This window comes from Triturus cristatus, chromosome 2_1 (genome assembly GCF_964204655.1).
Source record: "Triturus cristatus chromosome 2_1, aTriCri1.1, whole genome shotgun sequence".
NCBI classification, from domain to species: domain Eukaryota; kingdom Metazoa; phylum Chordata; class Amphibia; order Caudata; family Salamandridae; genus Triturus; species Triturus cristatus.
Window position 1 is genome coordinate 601638076 of NC_140581.1, and position 25738 is coordinate 601663813.

At 43.7% G+C, this 25738-nt stretch overlaps 1 protein-coding gene across 23 annotated transcripts in view; it reads left to right on the forward strand.

The window, feature by feature from the left end:
- Window positions 1-25738, forward strand: part of CAST (calpastatin) — a 564844-nt gene that overhangs the window by 399101 nt on the left and 140005 nt on the right. For all 23 annotated transcript variants that reach the window (XM_085632507.1, XM_085632509.1, XM_085632510.1 and 20 more), the window contains 2 exons: window positions 48-173; window positions 7088-7213. In XM_085632507.1, coding sequence (XP_085488633.1) covers window positions 48-173; window positions 7088-7213 — 252 coding nt within the window. The remainder of the gene's footprint in view (window positions 1-47; window positions 174-7087; window positions 7214-25738) is intronic.

Below are 25738 nucleotides of genomic sequence, written 5' to 3' on the forward strand. Positions count from 1 at the left end.
GTTGACCCGCTGGCTGTCTGACCTTTTATTGCATTTGGTCCCATTAGGACACCGTGGAGCAGAAGACGCCAAAAGCCACCCCATCAGGAGAAGTCAGCACCAGTGCCAAAACGTCTGCTGTTCAGAGTGCGGCTGCACCCACAAAAACGCCACCAGCAAAAACTCCACCTGCAGTAAGTCAGCTGCAGAACCTTTGCGCAATAGTTGAATGTAGCAGCATATTATATATCCAGAATCACAATTGATTTAGCGCACTCTATATGTTATGATGGTTAATACTAGTTGAGAAGAAGTCACTGAGATAAACGCTTCCTGCTGACATCTGCTGTGATCTGCAGGGCACAAGATCACATCCTGGTAAGCCCAATTCCTCCTTCATCCTTCCGAGGTTGCTAAAGCAAGCAATATTGATGAGATTTGTTGTTTCAGCACTTTAAAATGGTATACGTACTACATGCATCGCCACTATTCTAATCATTATTATTACTATTATTACTACTACTACTACAAATAATAATAAGAAGAAGAATAACATCCATTATTACATCTCTGCCATAGTGATGGCAGAGATGTAATAATGGGCGGTTGAAGTATTAACAGTGTTTTCGTCCATGGTATTTTTACGTGATTGTGGACAAAGAATTGCTGAGTACTTACACGTCCTTTGCCTTTTGTGAATATATGCTCTATTGATTTACTAGTTTCTGTATTGTTAATATACTTGTTACTTTGGGGGCAAGGGTTGTACCCAGTTGCACAGCAAAAGTGAAAGGAAAGAATAATGCACTTTAGTTAAGCTCACGGTCTTGCAGGATATTTGATAAACCGCCCATGGTTAATCAAGTTTAACTGTTGATTCACCATAAACGATTCTAGGCACAAAAGTGAATGGGTTTGTGGGAGAATGAGAGTTTGGGTCAAATGTTACCGCAGGTGGGTAAGAGGTTAAGGATTAGTGAGAGTCTGGCCGAGTGATAGTGGATGGGTGGGCCAGTGTGTTTTTGTGGTAGGTGACATTTTGGACAGGTGATGGTGTGGTGGTCTGGCGAGGAAACGGTTTTAGGACAGTGAGAGGTTATGGAAGAGTGTGAGAGTTATGGACATTACTAGTGCTTGAGAAGGATAAATTAGTGCATGGGAATGAAGAAAAACGTGCAAGAGAAAGTGCTTATGGGAGAAAGAGTGGGGGAGAATTTGCTTCTGGACGAATGAGAATTTGAGTTGGATCTGCATTCTACTGTTGAGGAAATGTGATCCATAAATCGCAGAATCCGTCCGAGCAGGTGACACGCATTGAAGAGATCTTGCAACTGGTCACAGCGAGGAATAGCAACTGATGGCAAAATCCTTGTTCCCTTGCTATGACTCTAAGAAAGACTAGTCCTTACTACTTTACTAAACAAATCCACGAAAGTTGAAGACCACCTCAGACCTGCCCTCTCTGATGGGATCCAGGTCTGCCTGGCTCCTGGAGCTGATCCACAGAGAGAAGGACATGGCTCTTGAAGGGAAGGTGGAAGAATTTTAACATCCGGTAGAGGCGGCTGGCGCAACATATCACCACCTGACTAGGCTTAGTTCCCTAAATTCAGGGTTATTGGGAGCAAGTGAGTGGCATGTATGAAGACAGGTTGCACTTGAAGCTGCGGTGCTGCCCGCATGGGTTTCTACTGGGCATTGGGTCTCACCGTACAAAGTGCACAGTTCAGAAAAAGTTAATAGACTTCTCACTGCTGTTGGCCAGACGAATGCTGGCAATTACCTGGCTGAGTCCAAAAGTCCCAACGGTGTGTAGATGGTTGAAAGATGTTGCAGAGCAGTGTTGCAGAAGGCGTAAGAATTAAGCTTGTGAGTACTGACCCCAAGCTCCCATTAGATCTGGATGTATGGCATGCACTAACCAGGTCTCTAAGATTCCCCCTCCCCCTCCCCAATGAGCGTCCACCGTGAAGAGGTGCTCACTAGGAGTGTTGAAAAATATGACTGACAGAGGTAAAGTAAATATGCTCTAATTTGTAATGTTTGCGGTTAGCAGTGAGTCTGACATGCCTGATGTTCATGAAATGCCCCTGACCCTATTTGTGCAGATTGTATTGTACATTTTACAGTTCCTACTTGTCTCTTCCGAAAGAATTTCCTTGTTTATGCATTTTTGTTTTTCGTAACTTTATAATCAAAATGAAGAGGTATTATTGATGTGAATATAATGCATATATATTTATTAGTATCTTATGGAACAAAACAGTTTGTAAGTATATTCAGAAACCTTCGAATAAAAACACATCAGGTAGAGCCTCTCGCAGTCACCACACCTTAGCTTAGGACTCTTTAACAACACCCATTTTGCAGATCATGAAATGCATAACGCATATTCAGTGAGAGGCCATGGATTCCAAATGGCACTTTGTTCTCTCAGAACTAGTGTTTCTGGTGCTTTTCTACCCAAGTAAAGGTGCTTCTGCATCTCCATTAGCAGCTGCACAGTTACCTTGAACAGCTGTTTGGCTGAAGCATCCTATTTGCACCCTTTTTTGCAATACCATTGATGAGACCTCTCTCTGCAACGTACGTAATATTTTTAGACTTTGACCTTGATTAGCACCATATATGCTAGCTTTGCATTGAACTTAAAGATGCACAGTGGTCATTCAAGTAAGAGATGTAGGTATTCCAAACCCTTCTTCTGTAGAACATTAGTAGGGATGTATCACACCATGCACAGTTAACACCTCCGTTATCTAGTTCTAAATGTAATATTTTAGATGACAGTTCTTTCTACACCATTTGATACATATGGCCTTTAGGAATCCTTGTTTTTCTTTGGAATTTTTAGTATATTGTTGACTGTTTAAGCCTATACGCTCAGCTTAAATGATGCCGTCTCACAAATGTGTGTGCATACATGCGCAGTGTAGTTTCACCTGTGATGCACGAGAGCATTATTTAGAACCTCGGCGTACAATGAGATATGTTTATCCAATAATACATTGCATGCTAACGCAGTGCTGTCATTTCGAGGTGCTGTAACTCTCAGGTGTTACAATTATCTATAGCAAAAATGATAGAAGATATTTACATGCTTACCTCTAGGACATTATGCTGAAGATACTTTGAAAATGTGAGGTCTTCAAACAATTATGTATACCATGTTAAGTACTTTAAGATAGTCACCTTGTTACTGCACACGTAGATTCACTGCTGCCCATCCCATTAGCACTGGAGTTAATTCTAAAAAGGCCAAATGATAGTTCATTTCAGTACACAAGACTGCTCTTCTTCCATTGGATTAGATAGGCTGTTTGTTTGTTTCAAGATTGTGCTGTTTGAAGCACATACCTCTTCTATTCACAAACAAGACTGCTGCACCGCAGCCACAGTAGTAACAAGCATTAATAATGCAATTGGTCTCGCATTTACAAGAGTTTGAGATATTAACATTGCAAATGGCAATGCCTTTTATTTTTGTTTTTCAAAGATAAATAAACGGCATTGTTATTTACAATGCCAGTAGTTTAAACTCGCGTAAATGCGAGGCCCATTGCATTGCAAATGCTTGTCTCGTGCTGGAACCGTAATCCTGCCTTCCTGTCCCTGCCTAGAGGGCAGCTAAGGAATGAGTTTCCCGGAGATAAGACCTGATTTATTATGAGGTCTTTGAGCTTGACATGAAGGCCCCTTGATGTTTACAATCCCCAGGGGTCGGGGGGTTATGGCCTTCACAGATGCCTGCCAGAAGCTTTTTAAATGTTAGCTGTATCTGGGTCCGTGCGCACTCATCATAGGGCCTAAACACCACAGTAGTGTGGGATTCCACATGAGTGCTCTTCCATCACTTTCACAGCAGATTCCTCATAATTCTGTAGTGACTCTATGAACCTCCCCATGTTAGACAACAAGTCACGATATAGCTGCATGCCCATTGTGCTGTCACCAAGGCATATTTGTTCAAGTGACTGTGTGAATGTGTTTTAAATCACGCAGAGTTCGAATAATTGACTGCCCATTCACACCCAACATTGTGCCTCATAACTTCACAGTACAATGCCGCCCAGCAGGAACACGGGAAGCCCCCAACCACTGCCCTCTCACTCGGGACTTAAGTCAGAATCAAACGGCACCTTGAAGGTGAGGCCATGAGCAGACCTATGGAGTTACAACATCCAGAGATACATTTCATCAGCTCCCCAACTCAGCGGGCTAGTTCACGTGACATGTCTGTGTCAAAAAGAATATTGACATAGATACAGAATAGACATGGTATCCATGAGCATGTTGCTGAACCAGGGATAATAGGAATAAATGCACAAAACGCACCCTGAGATGGGGCACAAACACCCAATGTCTAGATGTGCTTCTTAAAGAAGGAAAGGTTCGCCTTCTCCCCCACCCCAGGACTGCATCAACCTCCCAGTGTGTTCTTCCTATCACCCGCCCCCGAGGGACCTCTGCATAACCCGAAGACATTGCTCCCTGTATAGCGCCTCCTCATCCCTCCCCAGACAGTGCTTCACCCCTAGTCACCCGGGGCCTAAACGCTGCACTGCCCAGCCGTGGGTGTAGCGCCCACCAGTGCCTGGCACTGCAAATCCCCATACTCCTCCACTTCCAGATGTGGCAGGAATGCCGAGGGATTCCTCAGAAGCCCACCCCACCCCTTCCACCTGAGGGCGAAGAGAAATGAGGATAGCGGGAGGGGAGAAACCCAGATGTAATTAGCCTCCAGGTGCTGTACTCCTTGTCTGTGCCCATGGCACCTCCCTTCAACATGTAATGAGACCCGACGCTGCCTCTCCCAAGTGGCCCCTGCCCCCACCCCTCCCCCGGCGCGCCTTCGTCCCCCTCCAACCCTAATCAATGTGAGTCAGTCTGTCCCAGGACCACCAGCTGCACCACACCCGGACAAAGTCTGCCTCCCCGGACATCTAACAACCTACCCAGGACCACCGGCTGCCCGTCCACACTGAAAACCGCACCCCATCCCACCGGCCCAAAGTCGACAGTCCCGCCCACAAGGCCCGTCGCCCCCCCTGGCGTCCCGATCGCGCCTATTATTGCCTGCTTAATAACATTCCAATCCTCCTTTTGCAACCTCCACAGTGAGCCTGCAGCCCTCCGAGAAACAGTCCCCCCCTCCCAACCGCTATTCCTGCAACCAACCCCCAGGCGCCATGCGACTTTCACACATCACCCACCCATCCAAACCAGCGCCGACACTTCAGCCGTCCCACATCAAATCCTCTGTACTGCCCCTTATCCTCCACAGCTAGCCACATGCCAGCAGGCCGAGCCCAGCCCGGCAAAAACATCCATCCTCTCTGAATGGTGCTCAAACCGCCGCCAAGCCTCCTCCCAGCCTTTGCGCATACCCGACTCACCGAGAAACGCCCACCTCACCTTCACGCCCCATCCCGCACACTCCCACGCAGCACTCCGACCCCCAAAACCCACAACGCCCCCCTCCTACCCTCAGCCGATCGCCCCCGCTTCCTTCACCCAACCATCCCACTCCGCCCACACCCTAGAACAACACCTTTGCCACTCTGTCCGATGGCACCCTGACCCCTTCGGGTAAAGTCTGCGTTATATAAAAACGCATAAAATAAACTCCTGTGTTGCCCTCCCTTCCCCTCAAACTCCGCCCGCTCCCACGGTTACCCTCCCCCCCCCGAATTTTACTCCGTCCTTTAATTTCTTGCACCCATCACGAAAGTCTAAGCGACCAAAACGCCAGTCACCGCGGGCATTCCAACACCGCATCAACCCTAGATGGGCAACCAAGCAGCCCCCGCCGACCTCCACAGACCCCTGCCACCTGGTGGCTCCATCACCAACATACCCATCCCCACAATTGTGCCTTGAGGAGGAAATCCACCCTCGGGCGGGGACCTCGCCAGACGAGCCACAATCGGTTAAAGGTGAGCTAGGCGAATACACCAATACTCAGAAATATCCTGCAACTATTTCCCTTAGCACTTTATTAATGCCCCATAACGTTCTTGTCGTTTATTACCATGTCAGTTGGTAATATTAACCCCGCCAGCTGCCCCACATATCTCTCTCCCCTGGGCAACGGCACCTCATCCCTCCCAAGGCCCACTGCTGCCTGCCCCCCCTCACCTCACACTCTGTAGCAGCAGCACGTGTAGTAAACTTTACGATTCACAACCTGGACTGTAGAATGCACAGCATGGCTCGAGCGCATATAAACACAAGCGCTAGCCATGACGTTTTCGTTTGGCTTTTTCTGCCGTGGCCTCACCTGCCAAAAGGTTTCTTGTCTTTATGGGGCCATGTGTTTGGCCCCATAAAGATAAGAAACCTTTTGCGACCAACGCAAAGCAGGCGAGACCGTCCAAATGGGACGGCTCGAAAAGCCAAGCGAAAACGTCACCGGCACCTCTTTCCCAATGGCTGGTCGCCGTTTACCATAAACGGTGACGCCGACCAATGGGAAAGAGGGGCGGGGCTTAATGCCCCTTACTGAAAATACCCTGTCAACACTAAATCTCGCCAGCGAGACTGCACATGCGCGCAGCCTTGCGCTAGCGAGACCTAAAAACCAATGTGTCGTTTTGGTGCTGAAGCTGCAGGAAGGATGGAAATGAAAGAAAGAGGACTATTCCTGTGGCTGATATTTTTAAATACACATGTGATTCATTGACAACAAATTTACACAGCACAGGAATATAGAAAGTGCATTGTTTTCTGGATGTGATCTTTAGTGGACTCCAGAAACACACCACCGCCTAGCAAAAACATCTAAAACAAAGAAAAGGTAGGAAAAGGAGCTTGCTTAGATACACAGTATCCTCCAGTGCAGAATACTGAGCTGAAGAAAGACGGATGAGACTGAAATCTAAGGTTGGGTATTTGTGTCCTCATGGCAAGGTGGGGAGATATACATTTTTGTTAAATGTAGAGGGGTGCATGACTGTTTCCCGGTCTATATTTTAAAAGTTGTGAGTCCTCATTGGGCGGCATGTAACGTCACTCAAAGATCACTTTTTAACATTGAAACACTTTTGTCGAGCCTTCGCATGCCTGACCCTTCGGCTGCCTGACCCTTCACTGGTTTTTGCCACATTAGGAAACAGTGGATAAGAAGACACCGAAAGTTGCCTCATCAGAAGAAGTGACTACCTGTGCCAAGGCCTCTGCTGTCCAGTCTGCCGCTGCACCTTCAAAAACTGCGGCCGCAGGGACTCCGCCTTCGGTAAGTGATCTGCGAAGGGTAGCAAGGATAGAATGAACAACCCTAACATACTGCACTGGTTTACTATTATTATAGTTACTGTGATCACTACCACGTGTACTTTATAAGGCGTTTATATCACTAGCGATGGTTAGGGTTTTGTCTCACTTTTACTTAGTTAGAAAAAGGAAATGTGAAATGGTGGGTCGAGTCCTCCCATGTTCTAATCTGTGACCTCCCATTCTCATACGGCATGCACATTGAGCCCATCTGAGAGTTGTTGACGTAAAAGTGAACTTTTAATATACTCTGCCACATTGTATTTACATTTTGCTTATCTGTGTTTAATTCACTAGTTTTCGTAATAATAGTAGTTTCTTCTTTGGCTAACGGTGTTACGCCTAGATTTGTGCTCCAAAAATGGACAAAATTCACAGTAAAATGTGCCCATTCAACTTAATAAATAATTCATCAAGGCTCCGTGTGACTTGCTCGGAATGACAATATCTTTTAGGTGCTCTGCCTGGCAGAATATTTTAATAATTTACAATTCTTAATTTTCCTGGAGAGGGATCACTGTTCCATGCCCCTCGCCCCAGCCTGTTCTGTATCATTTATTGTAATATTTCCTTTCAGAACCGCCTGTAAAGCCTCTGGCTTATAATAATGTGGTTTGGGAAATTGTGCTGTAATGTGCATCATTTGGCCTTTTTTCATGAAAGTGGGGAGGAGAACTGCACGTCTGGAAGGGTAGGGCTTGCTTGCTACACTCAATTTGTTCATGTAAAGTTCACCAACTGTCACTAGATCACATGGCGATCTCAACAGTGCTGAGCCATCATTAATTAAATACATAAATGTATGTGTGTGTGTATATGTATATATATATATATATATATATATATATATATATATATATATATATATTACCTACTGGCGGTCGCCAGTAGGTAGTTATAGTTAGGACCCCTTTTCCATAGGAAATCCGCAACATTCTATTTTGAATAACTTTGGCGCCGGTCAACGAATCCTCGCGAATTTCTCAAAATAGGTGGGGCGCTACGCTCCGCTCCTACCCTGAAAGTCTCGGGAGGATTCGTCAAGCGGGGGCTGAGATAAAAGGGGGGTCCCAAAACGCGTTTTTCCCATGCATTTTTCCATAGGACCTTTAGACAGGGCTACAGCCCGAACGGCTGAACAGAATTACTTGAAATTTGGCAGAGAGGTAGTCCTCAGGTCAAGGAAGTGCCTTTTGTAGGTTTGGTGTAAATCTGTTCAGTAGATTCTGAGAAAATAGCCTTTAAATCAATATATATATCTGAGCCAGCTTACGGTACGCTTACCGTAAGCTTACCGTACGCGTACGGTGGCGTGCACGAGCGCGATTCTGATTGGCTCTTAGATCTTAGTAAACATTCGAATCGGCCGAAACCAGGAAGCGGCGGCCGCCATTTTCTCTCTCGCACTGAGAGTTAGGTTGTTAAATAAAACCAATACACATGTAAAGGAGCTGTTTTGACAGCTCACACACACATAGCCATGATGAGGGAGTCCCCCAAGACCCCCCAAGGCCAAAAATGCCATTTTTATTTTTTCGCTAATTTCGCCGATTACGCTTACCGTACGCGTACGGTAAAAAATGTAAAAAAAAAACCACTATCCACACTCTCCCCACCCCCTGTGCTTTTGGTGTCCGCAGGCCACCAAATGTGCAGGGCTGATCAGTGGTGTGAAAAACCACAATATTTTTAACAAAAATAATAAAAGAAAAAATTATCCACACTCTCTCCACCCCGTGTGCAAATGGTGCCCGAAGGGCACCATTTGTGCATGGCTTATAAGCACCGTAAGCACAGTAAGCACCGTGTGCTTACTGTGCGCGCACGGTGCGCGAAGCGCACCGTGCGCGCACGGAACGAACTGCGTTAAGTGGGCGCGCACGCCACGAATGGCGTAAAGTAACTTAGCATTTAAAAAAACGTACAAATTCACTGAAAAAACCATAGGTTTCACACACGTTATAGTTAGGAATTAGCATTTAAAAAACCTTGCAAATTCACTGAAAAAACCATAGGTTTCACACATGTTATAGTTAGCGGAAATTTTACTGATAAAAAACCAATGAAATTCCCCCGTTATAGTTAGTGCAGGCAACTATAACTCACGCGACCGCAATCCTCTGCTGATGACATATGTGCCTTTATGAAAAAAAAATATTTGTAATATATGTATAGCTAACATTTAATGGAAGAAGACATGGGCAAATAAGTGTCTAAATACAGTATTCGCATCAGCAGAGGATTGCGGTCGCGTGAGTTATAGTTGCCTGCACTAACTATAACGGGGGAATTTCATTGGTTTTTTATCAGTAAAATTTCCGCTAACTATAACATGTGTGAAACCTATGGTTTTTTCAGTGAAATATATATATATATATTTACATCATATCCTGTGTTTTTTCGTGGTATGGTGGCTAGGAATAATACCTGGATTTTTCCTCAAGCAGATGTCTTGTATATAAAATGTCATCCACATTATTCTATACCCCACAGGTCACTCTACATGGCTCACTGGCATTCGGTTTCTTTAGTTAGATGCACGGACTCAAATAAGGAAACCAAATGCTACAACTATCACCTGTGTATTTGAAGGTTTTCCTGCTCTTTCTTCTTTTAAGTGCACCTTCTATCCTGGTGGCCGGTCCCTCACCAATGAACTGTTCTGGGCCCTGCTCGCTTGGAAGAACAATCAGTTAACAATGCTTTGAAGTCAGAGGGCGTATCTGCATCCTCTTGAGTGCAGGATGCTCCATGATGAAGACGGGTTCTGAAAGGACAGACATTCGTCCCGCCTCTCCTGAGAATGGGACTGGGTCAGTCGTGGTTTGCAGCATTCAATGCAGCAGTGCTCCGAAGTGGCTTCTGTGACAAACCGGTGCTTTACAAAACTATATAAACCTCAAACAGGGTCCATTGACTGTTTTCGACCTAAATATGTTTTAATTATTACCTTCGTGTGATTTTTCCCACAATCTCGGGCACTGCTAGTGATATGGTCAGCGACTGGCGAGTACTGAGTGCCCACCTTTGATGCAGTCATAAGCAGTGTGCGGGGTCAAACAGGCCAACACAGCTGAGAGCTGCTTGTACGAAGATTTGGACAGGCTGGGGGCATGTATTATGCTGTTCCTAATTGGTGAAGAACTTAGTTATCTACTACATGATTGAGGATGTCTGTATTGGAAGGGACTGAACACCGAACAAGAGTAGGAAAAGGACAGATAACAAAGATAGCAATTCAAGAGACAGGGTGAAAAACAGACAGGCATGATAAAAGCTGGAACAAGCATTGGCACTAGGTCTGCCTTTCCTGTACAGCAATTGTAAACACAGGCACTCACAAGTTCTGTGTTTATGCTTTGATGCACAATGTTGCTCATCACATTAAAGCCTGCCCTATTGTCTTTGCCAATGCTGGGAAAAAGTATTAAAAAAAATATTGCTTTCTGTGTGGAAAGCATACAGGAGATAAAGAACTGGATGTGACCAACAGCATACTTGAGTTCATATTTCATATTTCTAATAGTTCCTATGCTTTCTAAAGGAAATACTTCCTGGAAGGCGGAAGATACTTCCACAGCTGATACATGAGGTGAGAGAGTAATACTGCTCTGGGTGGAGTCGACTCAAGCTTACTCTATGCATAATTTAAATATATGCTGCTTGTGGGTTCGAGACTTTCCTGCACCTTGCATCCACCACGCCTTGGTTACCCTTTTTGTGACCTATTGCTTCTATTTTCTGAATTGTACTGTATACTAAAAATAAATCTAATCGCTGCTAACCAGCAGTCACTGCAATTCAAATAGGAAATTTGCTGCTATTCACGTTACACTTTTGTCTGTGCCTACGATTTTGTTGAATTTGAGAGGGTAGGCTGGGATTGCTTTCGACCGCATAGTTCAAGATTTAAAGTTATCATATCTTTGTTTCAGCCATATCAAGCCATTAGCAGTGCAATTAAAAAAACAGTTGTTGCAATATAATTCACAATTAGTTCATGAGAACACTTTAATAAGTGTGGATGGTCTGCTAAATTCAATATTTTTAAAATGTGTGTCACACAAAGAGAACCACCTAGCTTGGTGCTTTAGGAAAAAGTGCTATCGCACGAAGGTCAACCTAAAGAAACCCAAGACCGTGCAAGTGCAGAGATGCATCCTCGGTAAAAGCCCTTCAACCAATCAGCACTTGGCCGCCAGATACTAATGAAATGAAGGACTTGCATAAGTAGTGCGGTTCGTAATGGCCAAAAATGTCATTTTAAAACAACATGCTAGGGTCATAAAGTGCATGTAAGTAAACACATAAAATATTCCTGGGACAGATGCCTCACGGGAATTGATTAATTATTGCATTAGGTATTTTATGATGGGGTTGGCAATCAACTGTGGGGCTTAGGTAAAATGGTGCTACCCTTAGTGTTAATCCCCATAATAGCCTTCCCCATTGTTTTAAGAGGCATGGGCATTATCCTCTTATTTTTTTTATTAAAAGATCCATAGCAAACCTGCTATAAAATTCTGAAAACTCCCCCTCCCTACCCTACCCTGATCCACCCCCCACCCAGTATCCCTGGCTCTCGAAGCCCCAATTGCCCCCCCCCCTCAAATCAGTGCCAGTCGACCCTTTCCAACTTAACAAACATAGGGAACGTGTGCCTGCCATCCGACTTTTCACTCCCCTCACCCTTGTTTCTCAGCTATTTCTATCTGCACAGAAGATGGATTGTATGCAGTGAGAGCGCCGTGCTTTCCACAGTTTCGGGCCCATTGGCCTTTGTCTTTCTATATTTCTGCCACTATTTTAGGAGTGGAGGTGGTCAGGCCATGGTAATTGCGATCCTTTCAGTCCTTCAATGGGTGTGAAACTTCCTGCCCCATCCTTCCAGCGTTTGTCCAAAAGATCGCTTTCCAGCCAGTTTGTTTCCTCCCCCAGGTGTGTGCTTTCTGTTTCGGTGGGCTCCAGGCACCTTCACTGTTCCTCTGAATCTCCCACGTTGGGCCTTCGTCCTGGAGCCCTCCACTGTCTTCCAGCCATCAAGCCAGTCCCACACTGCCTCTAGTGTTGTAAAAAACCAAGTCTTCCCTTCTGATTCCACCCGTAGATGTGCTTGGAAGAGCATAGAATACTTCACTCCTTTGTCTCTGAGTGCTTTCTTTACTCTTATGAAACTGCATCTCAGCCCCTGAGTTTTAAGGGTGAAGTCTGGGAAAAGGTTGACCTGTTTGTTCTCAAAAAGAACTGGTGGGGCAGTGCGGGCATTTTGGAGTATCACATCCCGGGCTCTATAGTTAAAGAGACGAGCTATAATGGGACTGGGTGGTGCTCCTGGCTTGGGTCGCCCACCCGGTACCCGATGGGCCCACGCCATGGAAAAGAATTTTGGTAGTCCCTTTGGTTGGAGGTGCTGTTAGATGAGATTTTCAACAAATAGATTGAGCGCCTGTCCCTCTGTGCATTCTGGGATCCCAAGAATTCAGACGTTGTTGCGCCACGACCGTCCTTCTTGATCTTCCAGTTTGGCCTCCAGGTTGAGTGGAGTGCTTGCATTTCCTTCATTTGAGCATTGAGCACTGAAGTATCCTGTAGTAAAGTTCTGGTGGTATTTTCGACTTCTTGCACACTCACACCCATATTGCGCAAGTCTGCTCGAATCAGCGACACTTCCGTCGAGACTGAATCTAGTCAGTTCTCCAGGCTGTTTGCACCCCTCGGATATCAGCCATGGGAGAGAGAATCTCCGTTGGAGGCTGACATGGAGTCAAGGTGCAGACGCTCATGAGGGTTTTCCTGGGCCTCTGTGCCTTTCGTGAGAGTAAACTTGTCCAGTTTCGTCTGGTGACTGGTCTTCATATTTCCCCCTCCTGTCATGTTGGAGTGCAACCTCCATTGAGTTTACAATTTGAGTCTGCGTGGACACAGAGGAAGCTGCTGTCGCCAGACAGGAGTCACCTAGGTAATCCCTGCAGCCTGTCAGGTCGTCCCTCCGTGCCTCAGTTCTGGCCTCCACTTCCCACAGGGTATTGTTTGCTTTTCGTTTCTTGCCCCCCCCCCCTTGAGGTTTGTGAAGCAGCCTGTGCCACTTGAAGGCTTTGGTGTGGTTGGGGAGCTTGAAGTCGAGTTGTATTGGCAGGGGTGAGCTTCAGTCCTGCATTGCGATCTTTTGCACGTCTGTCAGTCCCCTCTCCACTTATTTCAAGGTTTTTGTATCTAGTAGCATGGTGGGGGTCCACGTGGGTGGTTTCCCGGTCTATTAATGCTGCAGCACCGTAGTCTCTGGCCCCGCCTCAGTGATTCGGCTCCCTGTATCCCGGGGCCACACCTCGCCGCCCCGGTGAACTTCAGCCCAGGCCTGCTCTCAATCACCGTTGAGTATTTTATGTCCTACCTTCTGCCCGACTGGCATCTTTTCCTGCTGCCAGCCTCTTGCTGTCGGGTATTGCACAGCGTGATGGTCAACTGAGCGCCAGCTCTGCAGTCGGTTCGCCAGACAATTACTGAGCTCTCTCTGAGGTTCCTGCTCAGCTGTGCTCACTGCTTCCTTCGTTTCGCGCCTCCTTTCGTCTGGACCTGTTTTTGGAGCCAGCTGTTCCTCTGGAAATTAAGGCCAGGGCTCTGGTTGGGGAAGACAGGCCGCACTACAGTAGTCCACACGGGCAGTCTGCAAACTGCCAGCTGACACCCTCCACGGCTGCTCTCACTTGTCCGCTATCCCTTTCCTCCTTCTGCCATGAGTTTTATTCAGATTAATACTGGATTTCGGGGGGATTTTGAGGGTCGAGTTGTGAAGTCACTTCAGGCAGCGTCCATCTTCGCTCATTGGCAAGCCACACCCCCAGGCATATCCTCTTTAGGGATGGCTTCGCCATTTGATTGCCTCCATGTGTGTTAGCAGTACACAAGGAGGCACTGAACAAAATCTATCAACTTAGGAGGTGGCATCCTCCATTAAAATGTTAGTGCTTGGTATTTGCCAAATAGCTTTCCCTTTATGTGGCAATCACTACTGACTTATGGAAGCTATAGAAGGGCCAACACTGTTGGAAGAGGCACAGTACAAACCACAATGTTCATACTAGCAGAAGATAGAAGGATTAACAACAAGCGTGTGGTTATAGGTCTAAGAGAGTGTTGTATAAATATGGGGGTAGTAACTTGGTTATGGTATTTGTGGGGGGTTTTCATAACTAAGAGTTCAAGTGCAATGCTCGTGCATTTGTAATAACCCTCCTGGGTACCCAACATTGTAGCACTGGTTGGAAACATTAAGAACAGTACGTTTGCCAGTTCTGTAACTTAATGGACCACACTTACCTATTAATTAATACAATATTAGCCCAAAGACAGTATATTAAGTCCGCAATGAGTTCTTGATTTGATGTTTATGAACAAAAACAACACTAGACCGGATTATGCGGGGTATAGTCCACTTTCTTTTGTAGGAATGATAGTGGGGGGTACAACTTCCTCTATCCACCAGCTGGTCTAAAGATTTTTTACCAGTCTTATCCAGTCCTCATTGCCCACAATATATTTTTATGAGAAACATCAGTTTGTCAGTCACCTCTTTCCAAATATACCCCCAACTAGACCGGTGTATAGAGAAACCAAAAAATTGTGTGTAGGCGATAAAGCCCCTCATGTGCGCTACACCAGAGGAGCTACTATTAGTTTTTCACCAGTTGTGCCCACGTTTCTCATCATTGGTAACTTTCTCACCTATAGAAAAGAAAGCGTGTCCAGTACAGATAGTAGAGGTGAAAATAATTATGTGTAAATCAAATAAGAGAAAAATAGAGCCAGTAGTGCGTGTGAGAAAGTATATCTGTGAATAAAATTGAGTTAAGACTCGCATATACGATGTACCAGTTTTATTCAAGATAGTGAGCTTACTGAAGATTTCAAAACAACTGCATGTTGCAGACACATTCAGGATGGGCCAACATGTTTCATTGCCTGTTTCTTTGTTGTAGCAATTTCGGCAGGGTTCGAGGTCACAGATCCCCTCACTAGACTTCAAGTTTTGTACACGGAGTGACAGGTGGTAGCCAAGGCCCCTTGTACCAGCTTTCTACCATTGCCATAAATTTACCAGGTACACCCGTGAAGTGAGCTTCATCTCGTTCCGGCATCTTGATATTTATGAAAGCAATAGGAGATGCTAATTTAGAGTCAGATTTCTTGAACGTTGTTCGGATGTCAAGCTTATCTGGTTCTTTGTGTTCATGAGAAGGCTTAAAAGAACACAGTTGTTCCTAGTCTCATGCTCTTGATTTCCAGGCTGCATAAATATAGGACGAGACAGACGAGACTATGGTTTTATCATCAGGTCTCAGACAGAAAGCTTCTGCTTCAATGCACTTCCAAATGTTATGCTGAATAAAAAGTGGACGTAGATAGTATTTTTGTATCCATAACGTGTGATTGCAGAGCAGGAGGAAATGTTTCCAGGCCTCCCAAGGAGCACGTGCACATATCTGCTGCCTCAACAGGATTTGGTGACTATCTTTCCGTAACTGATGCTACTAGCAATGTGCCCAGTCTGAGTTTTAGATAGCTCTTGTTTCTGTTGGAAAGCTTTTGGCTTAGAAAGTTTCAAAGCCACATTCTTATTTGAATGACACAGTGTGTTTTATCAGAGTACCTGCTTGGCTTTGTTTGATTGATGTGTTTCCAGTAGGACTTGATAACAAGATCATGGCTAGCCTTTGTGATGGTTCCCAGATGAAGCCAGAGATCTTCTAGGCCAATGTTGTGAAGGACAGTTGATATATGGGTGAACCATGATATTTTGTGGTAATATTGGTTTGTCATAATACACAAGAGTTTGGCTCTTATGTGAAGTGAGCTGATCTTTGGACCAAATAAAAATCCAGTGCTTTAATGGTGCCAATGCAATGTGATCCTAGATTTGTTTTCAATATCAAGATCTGCTCTCAGAGTCAATCGGTGTTCCCGGGCCCAGATGCAGTAGGCGTTGTAGAAAGTTATTTTCAGTGATTTGAATCAATTGAGTTTTTCTGTCCCCCAGATTTCTGCGTCATATGTATTTGCCGCTCTCGCTTTAATTTCGCCTGCTAGCACAGCAGAGCCTCCTGAGTGGTTTCTGCACGATTTAGGAAATCTCTGCACCACTCCCGCTTGCTGGGCCAGAGTGGTATTGCTCTTGAATAGTTGCGGGGTCCACAAGGGGTTGTCGTCCAGACAGATTCCCAAGTAGTCACAGGTGGACACATGACCCAGAGGCTTGTTATAGAGCCTAAAGTCACTCTGAAGTTAGATTTTTGATTGAGAATCATGTATTTTGTTTTCCCGACATTATCGGTTAACCTTCTGGTAATGCAGAACAACCCAAACCCTGCAAATAAGTGGTGCATTGATAGTTGTGTTTTGGCAAATAGCACCTCATCGTCTGCGAAGAGCAAAATTGGGATTGACTCCTTGCTCATTTTAGGCACTTCTAGATTAAGGTTAGTTAATGATTTCATAACAGGATTAAAGTAACAATTAAAAAAGAGTTGGCGCTAGGACGCTGCCTTGATTGATGCCTTGCTCTATTGAGATCTCTGCTCTATATCCGCCGCTGGTACTTCACTCTGGTGGTGTTACCGGAATGTAGTGAAATTATTAGATTTAATAGCTTTTCTGGGATTCCCTGCTCTATTAAGGTTTGCCATCATGTGGCGCAATCAACGCTGTCAAAAGCGGGTTGTAGATCGATCAAAACCAGACAAAGTGACAACTTTGTAAGCAATGTGCGTTTAGAACAGATGAGATTTAGTCTGAAAACAAACTTGATCTGCTGTACTCTGACCTCTCCTGAAAACCGCTTGGTACAGGGATATTAAATCTTTTTCTTCCAGCCACAGTTTAGGGTAGCATTAAGGTGTAGTAAGGGTTTTAGGGTTCAGGGAAGGGTAATGTTAAGGGGTAGTAAGGTTTTCTGTTTCAGGGTAGGATAATGTTTGGGGGCAGTATGAGTGTGGAAGAGTTCAGGGAAGGGTATCATTAATGGATAGTAAGGAGTTTTTAGGGTTCAGTGAAGATTACATTAAAATTACAGTGTATTATATGAAAAAACTATTTTAGCATAAACATTAAAGTGGAAGTAAATTAAATGTTAATACTGTAATATAAATAATAAACTAAAATGAATAATGAAATTAACATTTGGAATTAACATATATAAAGCTATAAATATTCGTTGCAAACGCTCTCTGCAAAGTAAAAGCAATCAAATGTTTAAAAAAAAAAAAGAAATCTAAAGATTCTCCCTGCCTACTTACCTTGTTGTAACAATACCTCATGTAAAGGCTAATGAAGTAACAACTGACAGCACGCTGAACAGGAATCGGAGAGATTAATAAGCAAACAGAAGCTGAAGAACCTTAAAGACTGTACATCACATCTCTCTAGTCCGCACAAATCCATGAACCTTTAAATTAGAGATTAGAAAGAAAAACACCATTCTCTCAAAGAGGGCCATATTAAGGTGTCTCTGAAGTTGATGATGGAAAGGGAGGGGTGAAAGGGCTGAGACTGCAATACAGCAACATATTCCTCCTGACTGCCCTTCTCCCAGTTGTGTTGCTGCCAGAGAAGAGCATACATCATAATAATCTTATTACCTAGGAGACATACAGCATCACAGTAGCATATTTGTGACCTGAAGGTTAAGCTCAGTCCTAACACACTAACCTGACTTGCTGAAGAGCACTGGCTCGCCCAGCTTGAATAACCAATGCTCATAGATGCTCAGTTTGACTCCAGATGGTGACCGGAAGATGAGTGTGGATGACTTCGAAGACAGGAAAGGAGTAGGACTCACAAGAATAAGGCTAAGTTGTGGTTACACAATATAAAGTGTAGGAGGTGTGAAGAGCTATTTTGATTCTTACTATTTGTTTAAGCCAGTTTCTATAAAATAAATTATGTGCCACAATAGATGCCATTTTGTAAATTAAAGGATTGTGAAGCAGTATGTGTTGACAGTAGTTCCTTAGCTTCTAGTTGTATTCCTTCCAGGCACTGCACTTCTTTTGTATGTGAATTATTTCCTAACCATATGAGGTATAATTTGCTTGTCAAAGATTATTTTTAAAGGTAGTGGAGAGAACCATTTGTGTAAAATAAATCTGGAGATAATCAAGCCCCTCTTTTTGGAAGTGCAATTGGTACAATGTAGATCCCTAGCGAAGCTCCTTTTTCAACGAGTTCAGTAGTCTAATGCAGTTATTATGCCATGTTTTATTGTCTCTGTAAACATTGTAAAGATGACATATTTTAGCCTTTTTAATTGAGATCCTGAATTTATTTACAGTTTCTTGCGTACACTTGGAGCAAGGCAATCAACTAGGCGTGCCTGGTGTTGAGCTTGTTCAGTATAACGCAGTAAATCCAGTATTTCACCCAAATACTTTGCAGTGACATCAGCTGTCCTTAGGGCTCATAGCCAAGGCTGTGTTGTGCAGTGCTGAGTCTTTCGTCCAGTACATGAAAGTTCTAATAAGGTTCTAGATAAAAACACCTAGGGCCATGTCCCACAAGTAGGCATTGGAAGTGCAAAGTTAAGACCGACTCTGCAAAGTACTCTAGACGCAGCGAAGTGAAGAATAAGTACTTTATTGCAGGAATACGCCACCCACAGGAAACACCTCCAGCTCAACGTGATTTGTAAGTGAAACTATCTAGAAGCAGAGCTTGTATTCTAAACCTAGAATGCAGACTTGACAGCTTGCATGAGCTATGTACAAGCAACCCATACACACAACACATCTTCCCCTCCTTATTTATTTTGCAGAAAACAAGCAAATGTAAGAGAACAATATTATACAAGTAAACCTAAAAAAAAAAAAACCAGATAATTTTCAGATTTTGTCACTAAAAACTCTGGGAAATTTGCTAAGCATATCCTTCCCAGTAACCTCACCTTCTTCTAATACCATAACAGGCTCAGGGCTATTGAGATCAAGTAAAATACCAAGTTCACCCTGATCAAACCAACCTAAAACTGAGGGTCCTTTGTTTTAGAAATGTACAATTTGCCTAAACGTTCACAGTTCTTGATTCTAAAAAACAAACGGCGAAAGCCCAATAAATCATCCTTTTCCCCGAATACCCTTCAGGAGAAGTATCTGGTTCTTCCAGTGCAGATCCTAATTTCTCTTAGAACCTGGATTGCCAAGCAGTCTCATTGATGATGGCTTAGGGAGAACCAGAATCAGCATAAATTTGCATATCTACTCCACCAATGGTCATATCAAAGAGGTTTTTTTTAACAGAAACATTGTTCACATTAAGAATACTGTCCCCTTCACCATCCTTAAAAATGAGGACACATTTTCATCGCAAAGTGAGGAAGAAAGGTCTGCTTTCTGACTCAACACATTTTACTTTTTGTTTCAATTTCTTTTTGCGTACCTTCCCAAAATGTCCCACCATGCCGCAAATTGAAAATTTTCGTTTCAAAGCATGACAGAACTTACTATTTGCAAAATGTGATTGGTAATCACACCTAAAACATTACAAAACTTCTTTAGTGTGGACACTAGACTTTTCTTTAACTTTATCCACCTGGTTGTATTCTGTTTTATTAGGAGTGCTCTTAGCTGAGCGTTAGCCAGCATTAACTTTGCTGACGCATTTATTATGTTTAGTTTCTGACTCAGCTTGTATGACTTTGGCACTTCTGCTGGACATTTCTGCCTTTCTAACTAAAGCCAGGATATGTTGTAAATTGGAGTCCCCATAACCTCTCTTGAATAGACGTATCCTTGACGTGCATAACTACTTGATCTCTGATGAGATCTTCTTGTAACAATCCAAATCGACAGTCTAAAGATAAGGTTCTAAGTGCAGCCACATATTCATCGACACGTTCACTAAGCTCTTGTTTTCTGTGAAAACGTTTATCTTACAGTACCAATACAAACCTTGGGAGAGAAATGTCTTCTCAATATCCGCTATAGCACAATCAAACACATTAGTGTCCACTTCCCCACCAACAGCCTTAGACATTTGAGTAAATGCTTTTAGACCTTCCGGACCTATGCAATGTAAACAAAATCGTTTTTTCTGTTTCAGAGACAGCTTTTCTTGGTCATCTACTGTCTCAATATAGTTTTTTTAAAAAGGTTTCAAATCAACCCACTTCATGCATGGTACTCCTCCAGCTGGCCAAAATGATTGGGGCGGGTTTAATGAAAAGTTTTGTGCACACATATTAGGCAGACCAGCTGAACAGGTATAGGAAACAAAATGCGGAAGAGTATAATGTCAAGTAGAGAATGCAAAGCAAAATAGAGGGACTAGTTCACTGGCAGCAAACAATATTGCTGGATGCGAGTAACAGTTGGTGGAAATATCACGAGCTTGCCAGTGTCCCTTCTTCACACTCTGAATGCTCAAAGAAATATGAGTCATATCAACAGAAAGTAGGCTCTTACCACAAGTACTTCAGGGATGAGGAAATAATGGAAGCTGAAGCTTGTGGTTGAAGAGCGGCAAGCATAAATCCAGGGTAGTGGAGGCAACGGTAAGAAATAGCGGTATGAAATAGATATACGTGATGAAAAGGCAAATTCCAAGATGGCGTCACGTAGCGCGCATATGCTAGAAAGCTGGCCCCAAAAGAAAATGGAGTCACGTAGCGTAAATCGTGCATGGAACATGTCACGAAATCAGTGGAAACTGAGCAAGCCCAAGTTGGTGACACGTGCGTAGTGGGAGAAGCGCGCCGTTCAAGTGCCAACTGCCAGTAGTCATCGAAGGAGGCAAAAATGGACAAAAATTCCACAAATCGCGTCAGGAAAGGAGCCACAGTGCCGGGCGAACAGCAACGGGCATCTCCCGAAGAGCTGCGAGGAGCTGTAGATTGACGTACGGCAGACAATGGGAAGCAGCCAAACAGGTAACGAGGAGACGATGCTCAAATCGCGAGGTTCGTCTGGGTGGTGTAGAAGGTCGTCGCCACAATTGTAAAGTACTCTGGATGCAGGTAAGTGAAGAATAAGTACTTTATTGCAAGAATGACACAACCCACAGGAAACGCCTCCAGCTCGAAGTGATTCGTAAGAGCAACTGCCAAGAAGCAGAGCTTGCAATCTAAACCTAGAATGCAGAATGCAGACTTGACAGCTTGTACAAGCAACCCATTGACACAACAGTCTCTGCCACAGTTTGGGGTTGACCAGTATCTTAAATAGTTGAAGAGCTGAAACAGTGCTATTTTACCACCTTAGACAGTGGTATTTTGTTGCTTGTCTCCTGAACTCTAAAGGCGTGTGTGTTACTTGTACCTGGAAATATAGCAGAATTTGTTCAGGTCTTAAAGGTAAACAAATAGAACATAACAAAATAACGTACACAAAATAACAAAGCACGTAAGACATTGCAGGCAGCACACTACAAAACCGGCAAAACATGAAAGCAATACAACAATCCCAGTAAAACAAAAGTACCTCATAGAATAATACAGCACACAGCAAGCCCAAAAGCACTAAAATACATCACTAGAAGAACATGTCAAACAACAGATGAGCACAACCATTGTTGTCACGTTTTATCACCATCAGAAACCTGCTTTCAGAATACGGTGGTAAAAGCACTGTCCTAACGTACCACAAAGGACATGGATTAGCTCCAGTCAAAAATGTTTTGTGATCCTGACCCTAGACGGGTCATTTATCAAGTGTAATGCAAATTAAGCAAACATTATCCTGTCAGTGCGAGAATGGAGATTCTAGGACGCCCACGTTCGACTCCACAACCTTCTGCGACCGAGAGACTAGTTATTGTGGGACACTGGGGTACTGAAAGCAATACACCCAGGGTGAGATACCAAACAGTATCTATGCTAGTTTGTGTCCTCTGCAACCTCCGTGTATTAATTGAGCATCAACCTCTGCAGAGTCCAGCTCCAGAGTAACTAACTAGTCGTAGTGAGTGCCCTGGTATCCTCGCAGTATGTGGGCATGGAGCACTCTATAAGGAGGTTGAAATTCTCTCCACAAAGCTGTCTGCAGCTTTTTTCGGGACGTGCTTTTGAAATGTGACTGCCCTTTCCTGCACTAACTGTAAAAGTCTGCTTTCTTTGTAAAGACGATAGCAGATCAGAGGACACTGCGCTCCGCGTGTAGCTGTCATTTCAGATAGGCTAACAAGCCAATGATCAGATGGGAATGACTTCTGATAACTACCAACAAAGGTCATATTCAACTTGGTGACAAGAGCTAAACGGGCCTTTACTCACGCAACTGTGACCACCCTTTTTTGAGCCAGGCCTCCAAGCTTAATTGTATGTATTGTTGTGGCACAATTCTTGAAACGAAGCACCATGAAAGGATGGTTACTGTAACCTGCAACGCAGGCCTCTAAAATCAGATACCTTGGCAAACAAAGCATTGTTTCTTGATTGGTTGCACATTAATAATTTACAGAAACCGCCATTCATTTTTAATTCGCCCGGGCAGCTCAATATTGTACTGTTTTGACAATGATGGGCTTTTAAAACTGACCGAAACGGCTGTATATGTAAATAGTGCAAATGTTGTTTTTGCTTAACATTGGTACAGAGGGTTGCGGCTAATTGTGTGTGCACGTAGTGCTGTACAAATGGCTGGTGCCTGCTGAGGCCTCCATGAAGGGTTTGAGGTATGTTTTGCTGCATGGTGGCCTGTGTTTGGGACAAATGCATGGTTATTGAGGTTGTGTCTGTGGGAGACTGCCTGGGTGGTAAATGTCCTGGTAGAAACCTTCACCCAAGTGTTGCACACGTGCTAAAAAAAAAAAAAAAGTGTACATACATTTATTTTAATTTACAACAGAAAAATAAAAATGTTAGCAGTGTAAAAAAGGTTATGGTTTTACAATTCTAGTTTTGTCATAAATTCACTTCTCAAGATGTGCTCCTCATAAGACGTGGGTTTTTACTTATGCAAAAAAAATTATATTTGTATACTGATATGCTAAGGGCTTAATTTGACTTAAAGAAATGTACATTCGAAAGTGTCCTGATTTTCAGAGCTGGCTTTTGAGATAGCTTTTGCTTACTCACTAGAATTGTATTTTTTCAGAAACAAAATCTGACATAATATACATAATGAGCCTCTTAACTAGTGGGCTTCATCCTGTGCTCTGTTTAATTGTCATTCACATTGCGATTCTGCCTACCACAGAATAAAGCACGGGGCAATGGGTCTGACTACTTTACAAAGCAGTTCCCTTCACTATGAGTCACTGTACAAAGCCTATGCACTTTGTTCTCTTCTGCCTACAAATATTTTTTTTTCTCTTTAGTAACAAATAAGGTTTAAAGGTTTTTATTTATTTAGTTATAGTAACTTTGATAACTATTTATTTTGCCTACCCTTAAGGGGCTTTGTTAAATGTATTTGCTAAATTATCTGCTGTATTCATTTTTAAAATTGTAGTTATAAACGGACATTTTTTAACATTTTAGCTGCCTGCGATTTGAGTGCTTGGTTAGTGGCAATTTATGTAATGTTTTACCTACTTCGAAAATAAAAATAAAATGTATGGCACAATTGAAGGCTTGTTCTTTTAATAAATCACTAGCAAAACAGTCACATTAGTGAAAGTCTTTTACATTTAAAATGTACAATTTTAGCACATGGCAGCCACATTTAGGTGGCAGCATATTTTCGATTGTTCTTCTTGTGGAACATACTTTTGATACATTTTTATTTAAATGCCCATCACATCAGCCTGCCAAGGCCAGACCACTTAGCTTTGCCAATGCATGTTTAAAATATATATCCTCCTGTTGGTTAATGCATTTAGACCTTGTTTTTTATATCTCTATGCTGGAGATTTCTCAAGATTGGCACTGGGCATTTATTGTTGTTTGGGTTATGGATGCTTATTTGGCCACATTGGCATCTTTATGAAAATGCTAAAAACGTTCTATATTTCGAAGTTAGTCCTGTTGGGCACACTGGATTTGTGGTGCTTCCATGATCAAAGTTAAAGGCTGGCCATGTGTCCGTTCATCATCAGTGTAAGAGTCAGTGTGTTCTTTGAAAAGACAAGTCAACATGTTTAAATCCGTTGAGTGATGAACAAGAATCTATGCTTGTGCCTCCCTATGAACAGGTACACTTTGCAATATGTAACCAACAGGAAGTCATGTAACTTACTTTACATTAACTTGCTCCAAAAGGCATACTCCATACCTTCTGAAGCAAGATAAACATGATATACTGTTGACACGCACAATTATCTGAAATTGATTGATTGGTTATGTAGTATGTAGTGACTAGAGTTGCCGAGCCTGGTGCAGTGGCCTTGTGCTACCCAGAGTCAGATTTAATTGGTTCTGGTGTACCTGGTATGTTCCCCACAAAGAGAACCCACCTCACAAGAACCCTGAAAGCTGCTCTTTATGATAAGGACACTGTCCTGCAGAGTAATCTCATTTGCTGGGGAGACGAGGTCTTCTAAAGTGAACTAACTTCCCCATGTCTGGTTGTTAGGGACAGCTGATAAGTAGTAAGGTACATGCCGTTTTAACGCTAACAGATTAGTGATGCTGTCTACTGGCCCTCCCAAGGGTATATGGGCAGTCTGTCATGGCTGGGATCCCTCACTTTCCTACAAGTATGAGATTGGGATACACCCGACTTGGGTTCTGACTGTGTATCTCCAACCGGGAATTGTCAGTGAGTCAGCCCTAAATATCACTGTCCCTGTTTCGACCACCCTTCTCCAACCCGCATATCCCTGGTCTGTTCATTCCTCCTTCATTCTACTCCTGTACAGGCCTTTGTAGCTGGGCCGTGTTGTATCTGGTGAGTATCAACAACCTGTTTGTACACACCCGCTGGTTTCAGCAACACTACCTGCGGCGTGCAAGAAGAAATAACAACATGGATGAAGAGACCAGGGGTGTGACAACTGCACTCACCTGCAGCCAACGGATGTCCCCTGTGTCCATTCCTGTATCCAGCTCAGAGGACAAGCTGCTTTCTATGATTGAGTCAGTCAAGGACGGACTGAGTCACCCCACACAGGCTTAAGCCACTGCATCAAGCCCCCACAAGATACTACAACATTACCCCTGGGTCATGCTTCCACCATCAGTCTTCCAACCTAACATAACAAATGCAGTAACTATTTCTTCGACCCAGCGGTTTGTTTTAGGGCTGTGTAAGTGGTACGAAATTGCTATACAGATACTGCAATACATAAAATACAATAAAATGGACTGGATTCATCCTGCCATCTGCGTGTTTCTGTGGCCTGTCGAGCTACTACCTTCTGATTCACTTAAGCTATCTTTGTAAGTAGTCGAGCATCCATAGGTTTTTCAATTGTATCATAATCTAATCAGGATGCACAACAGGGAGTTTTATGGCACTAAATACAGGTACTAGATACCTAGTTTTCCTGAGGATTAAGGGACAGGTCCCTATTGACCATGAAACCAAGAATTTTCACCTTGGGGAAAGGAGTGGTGCATGCCCCT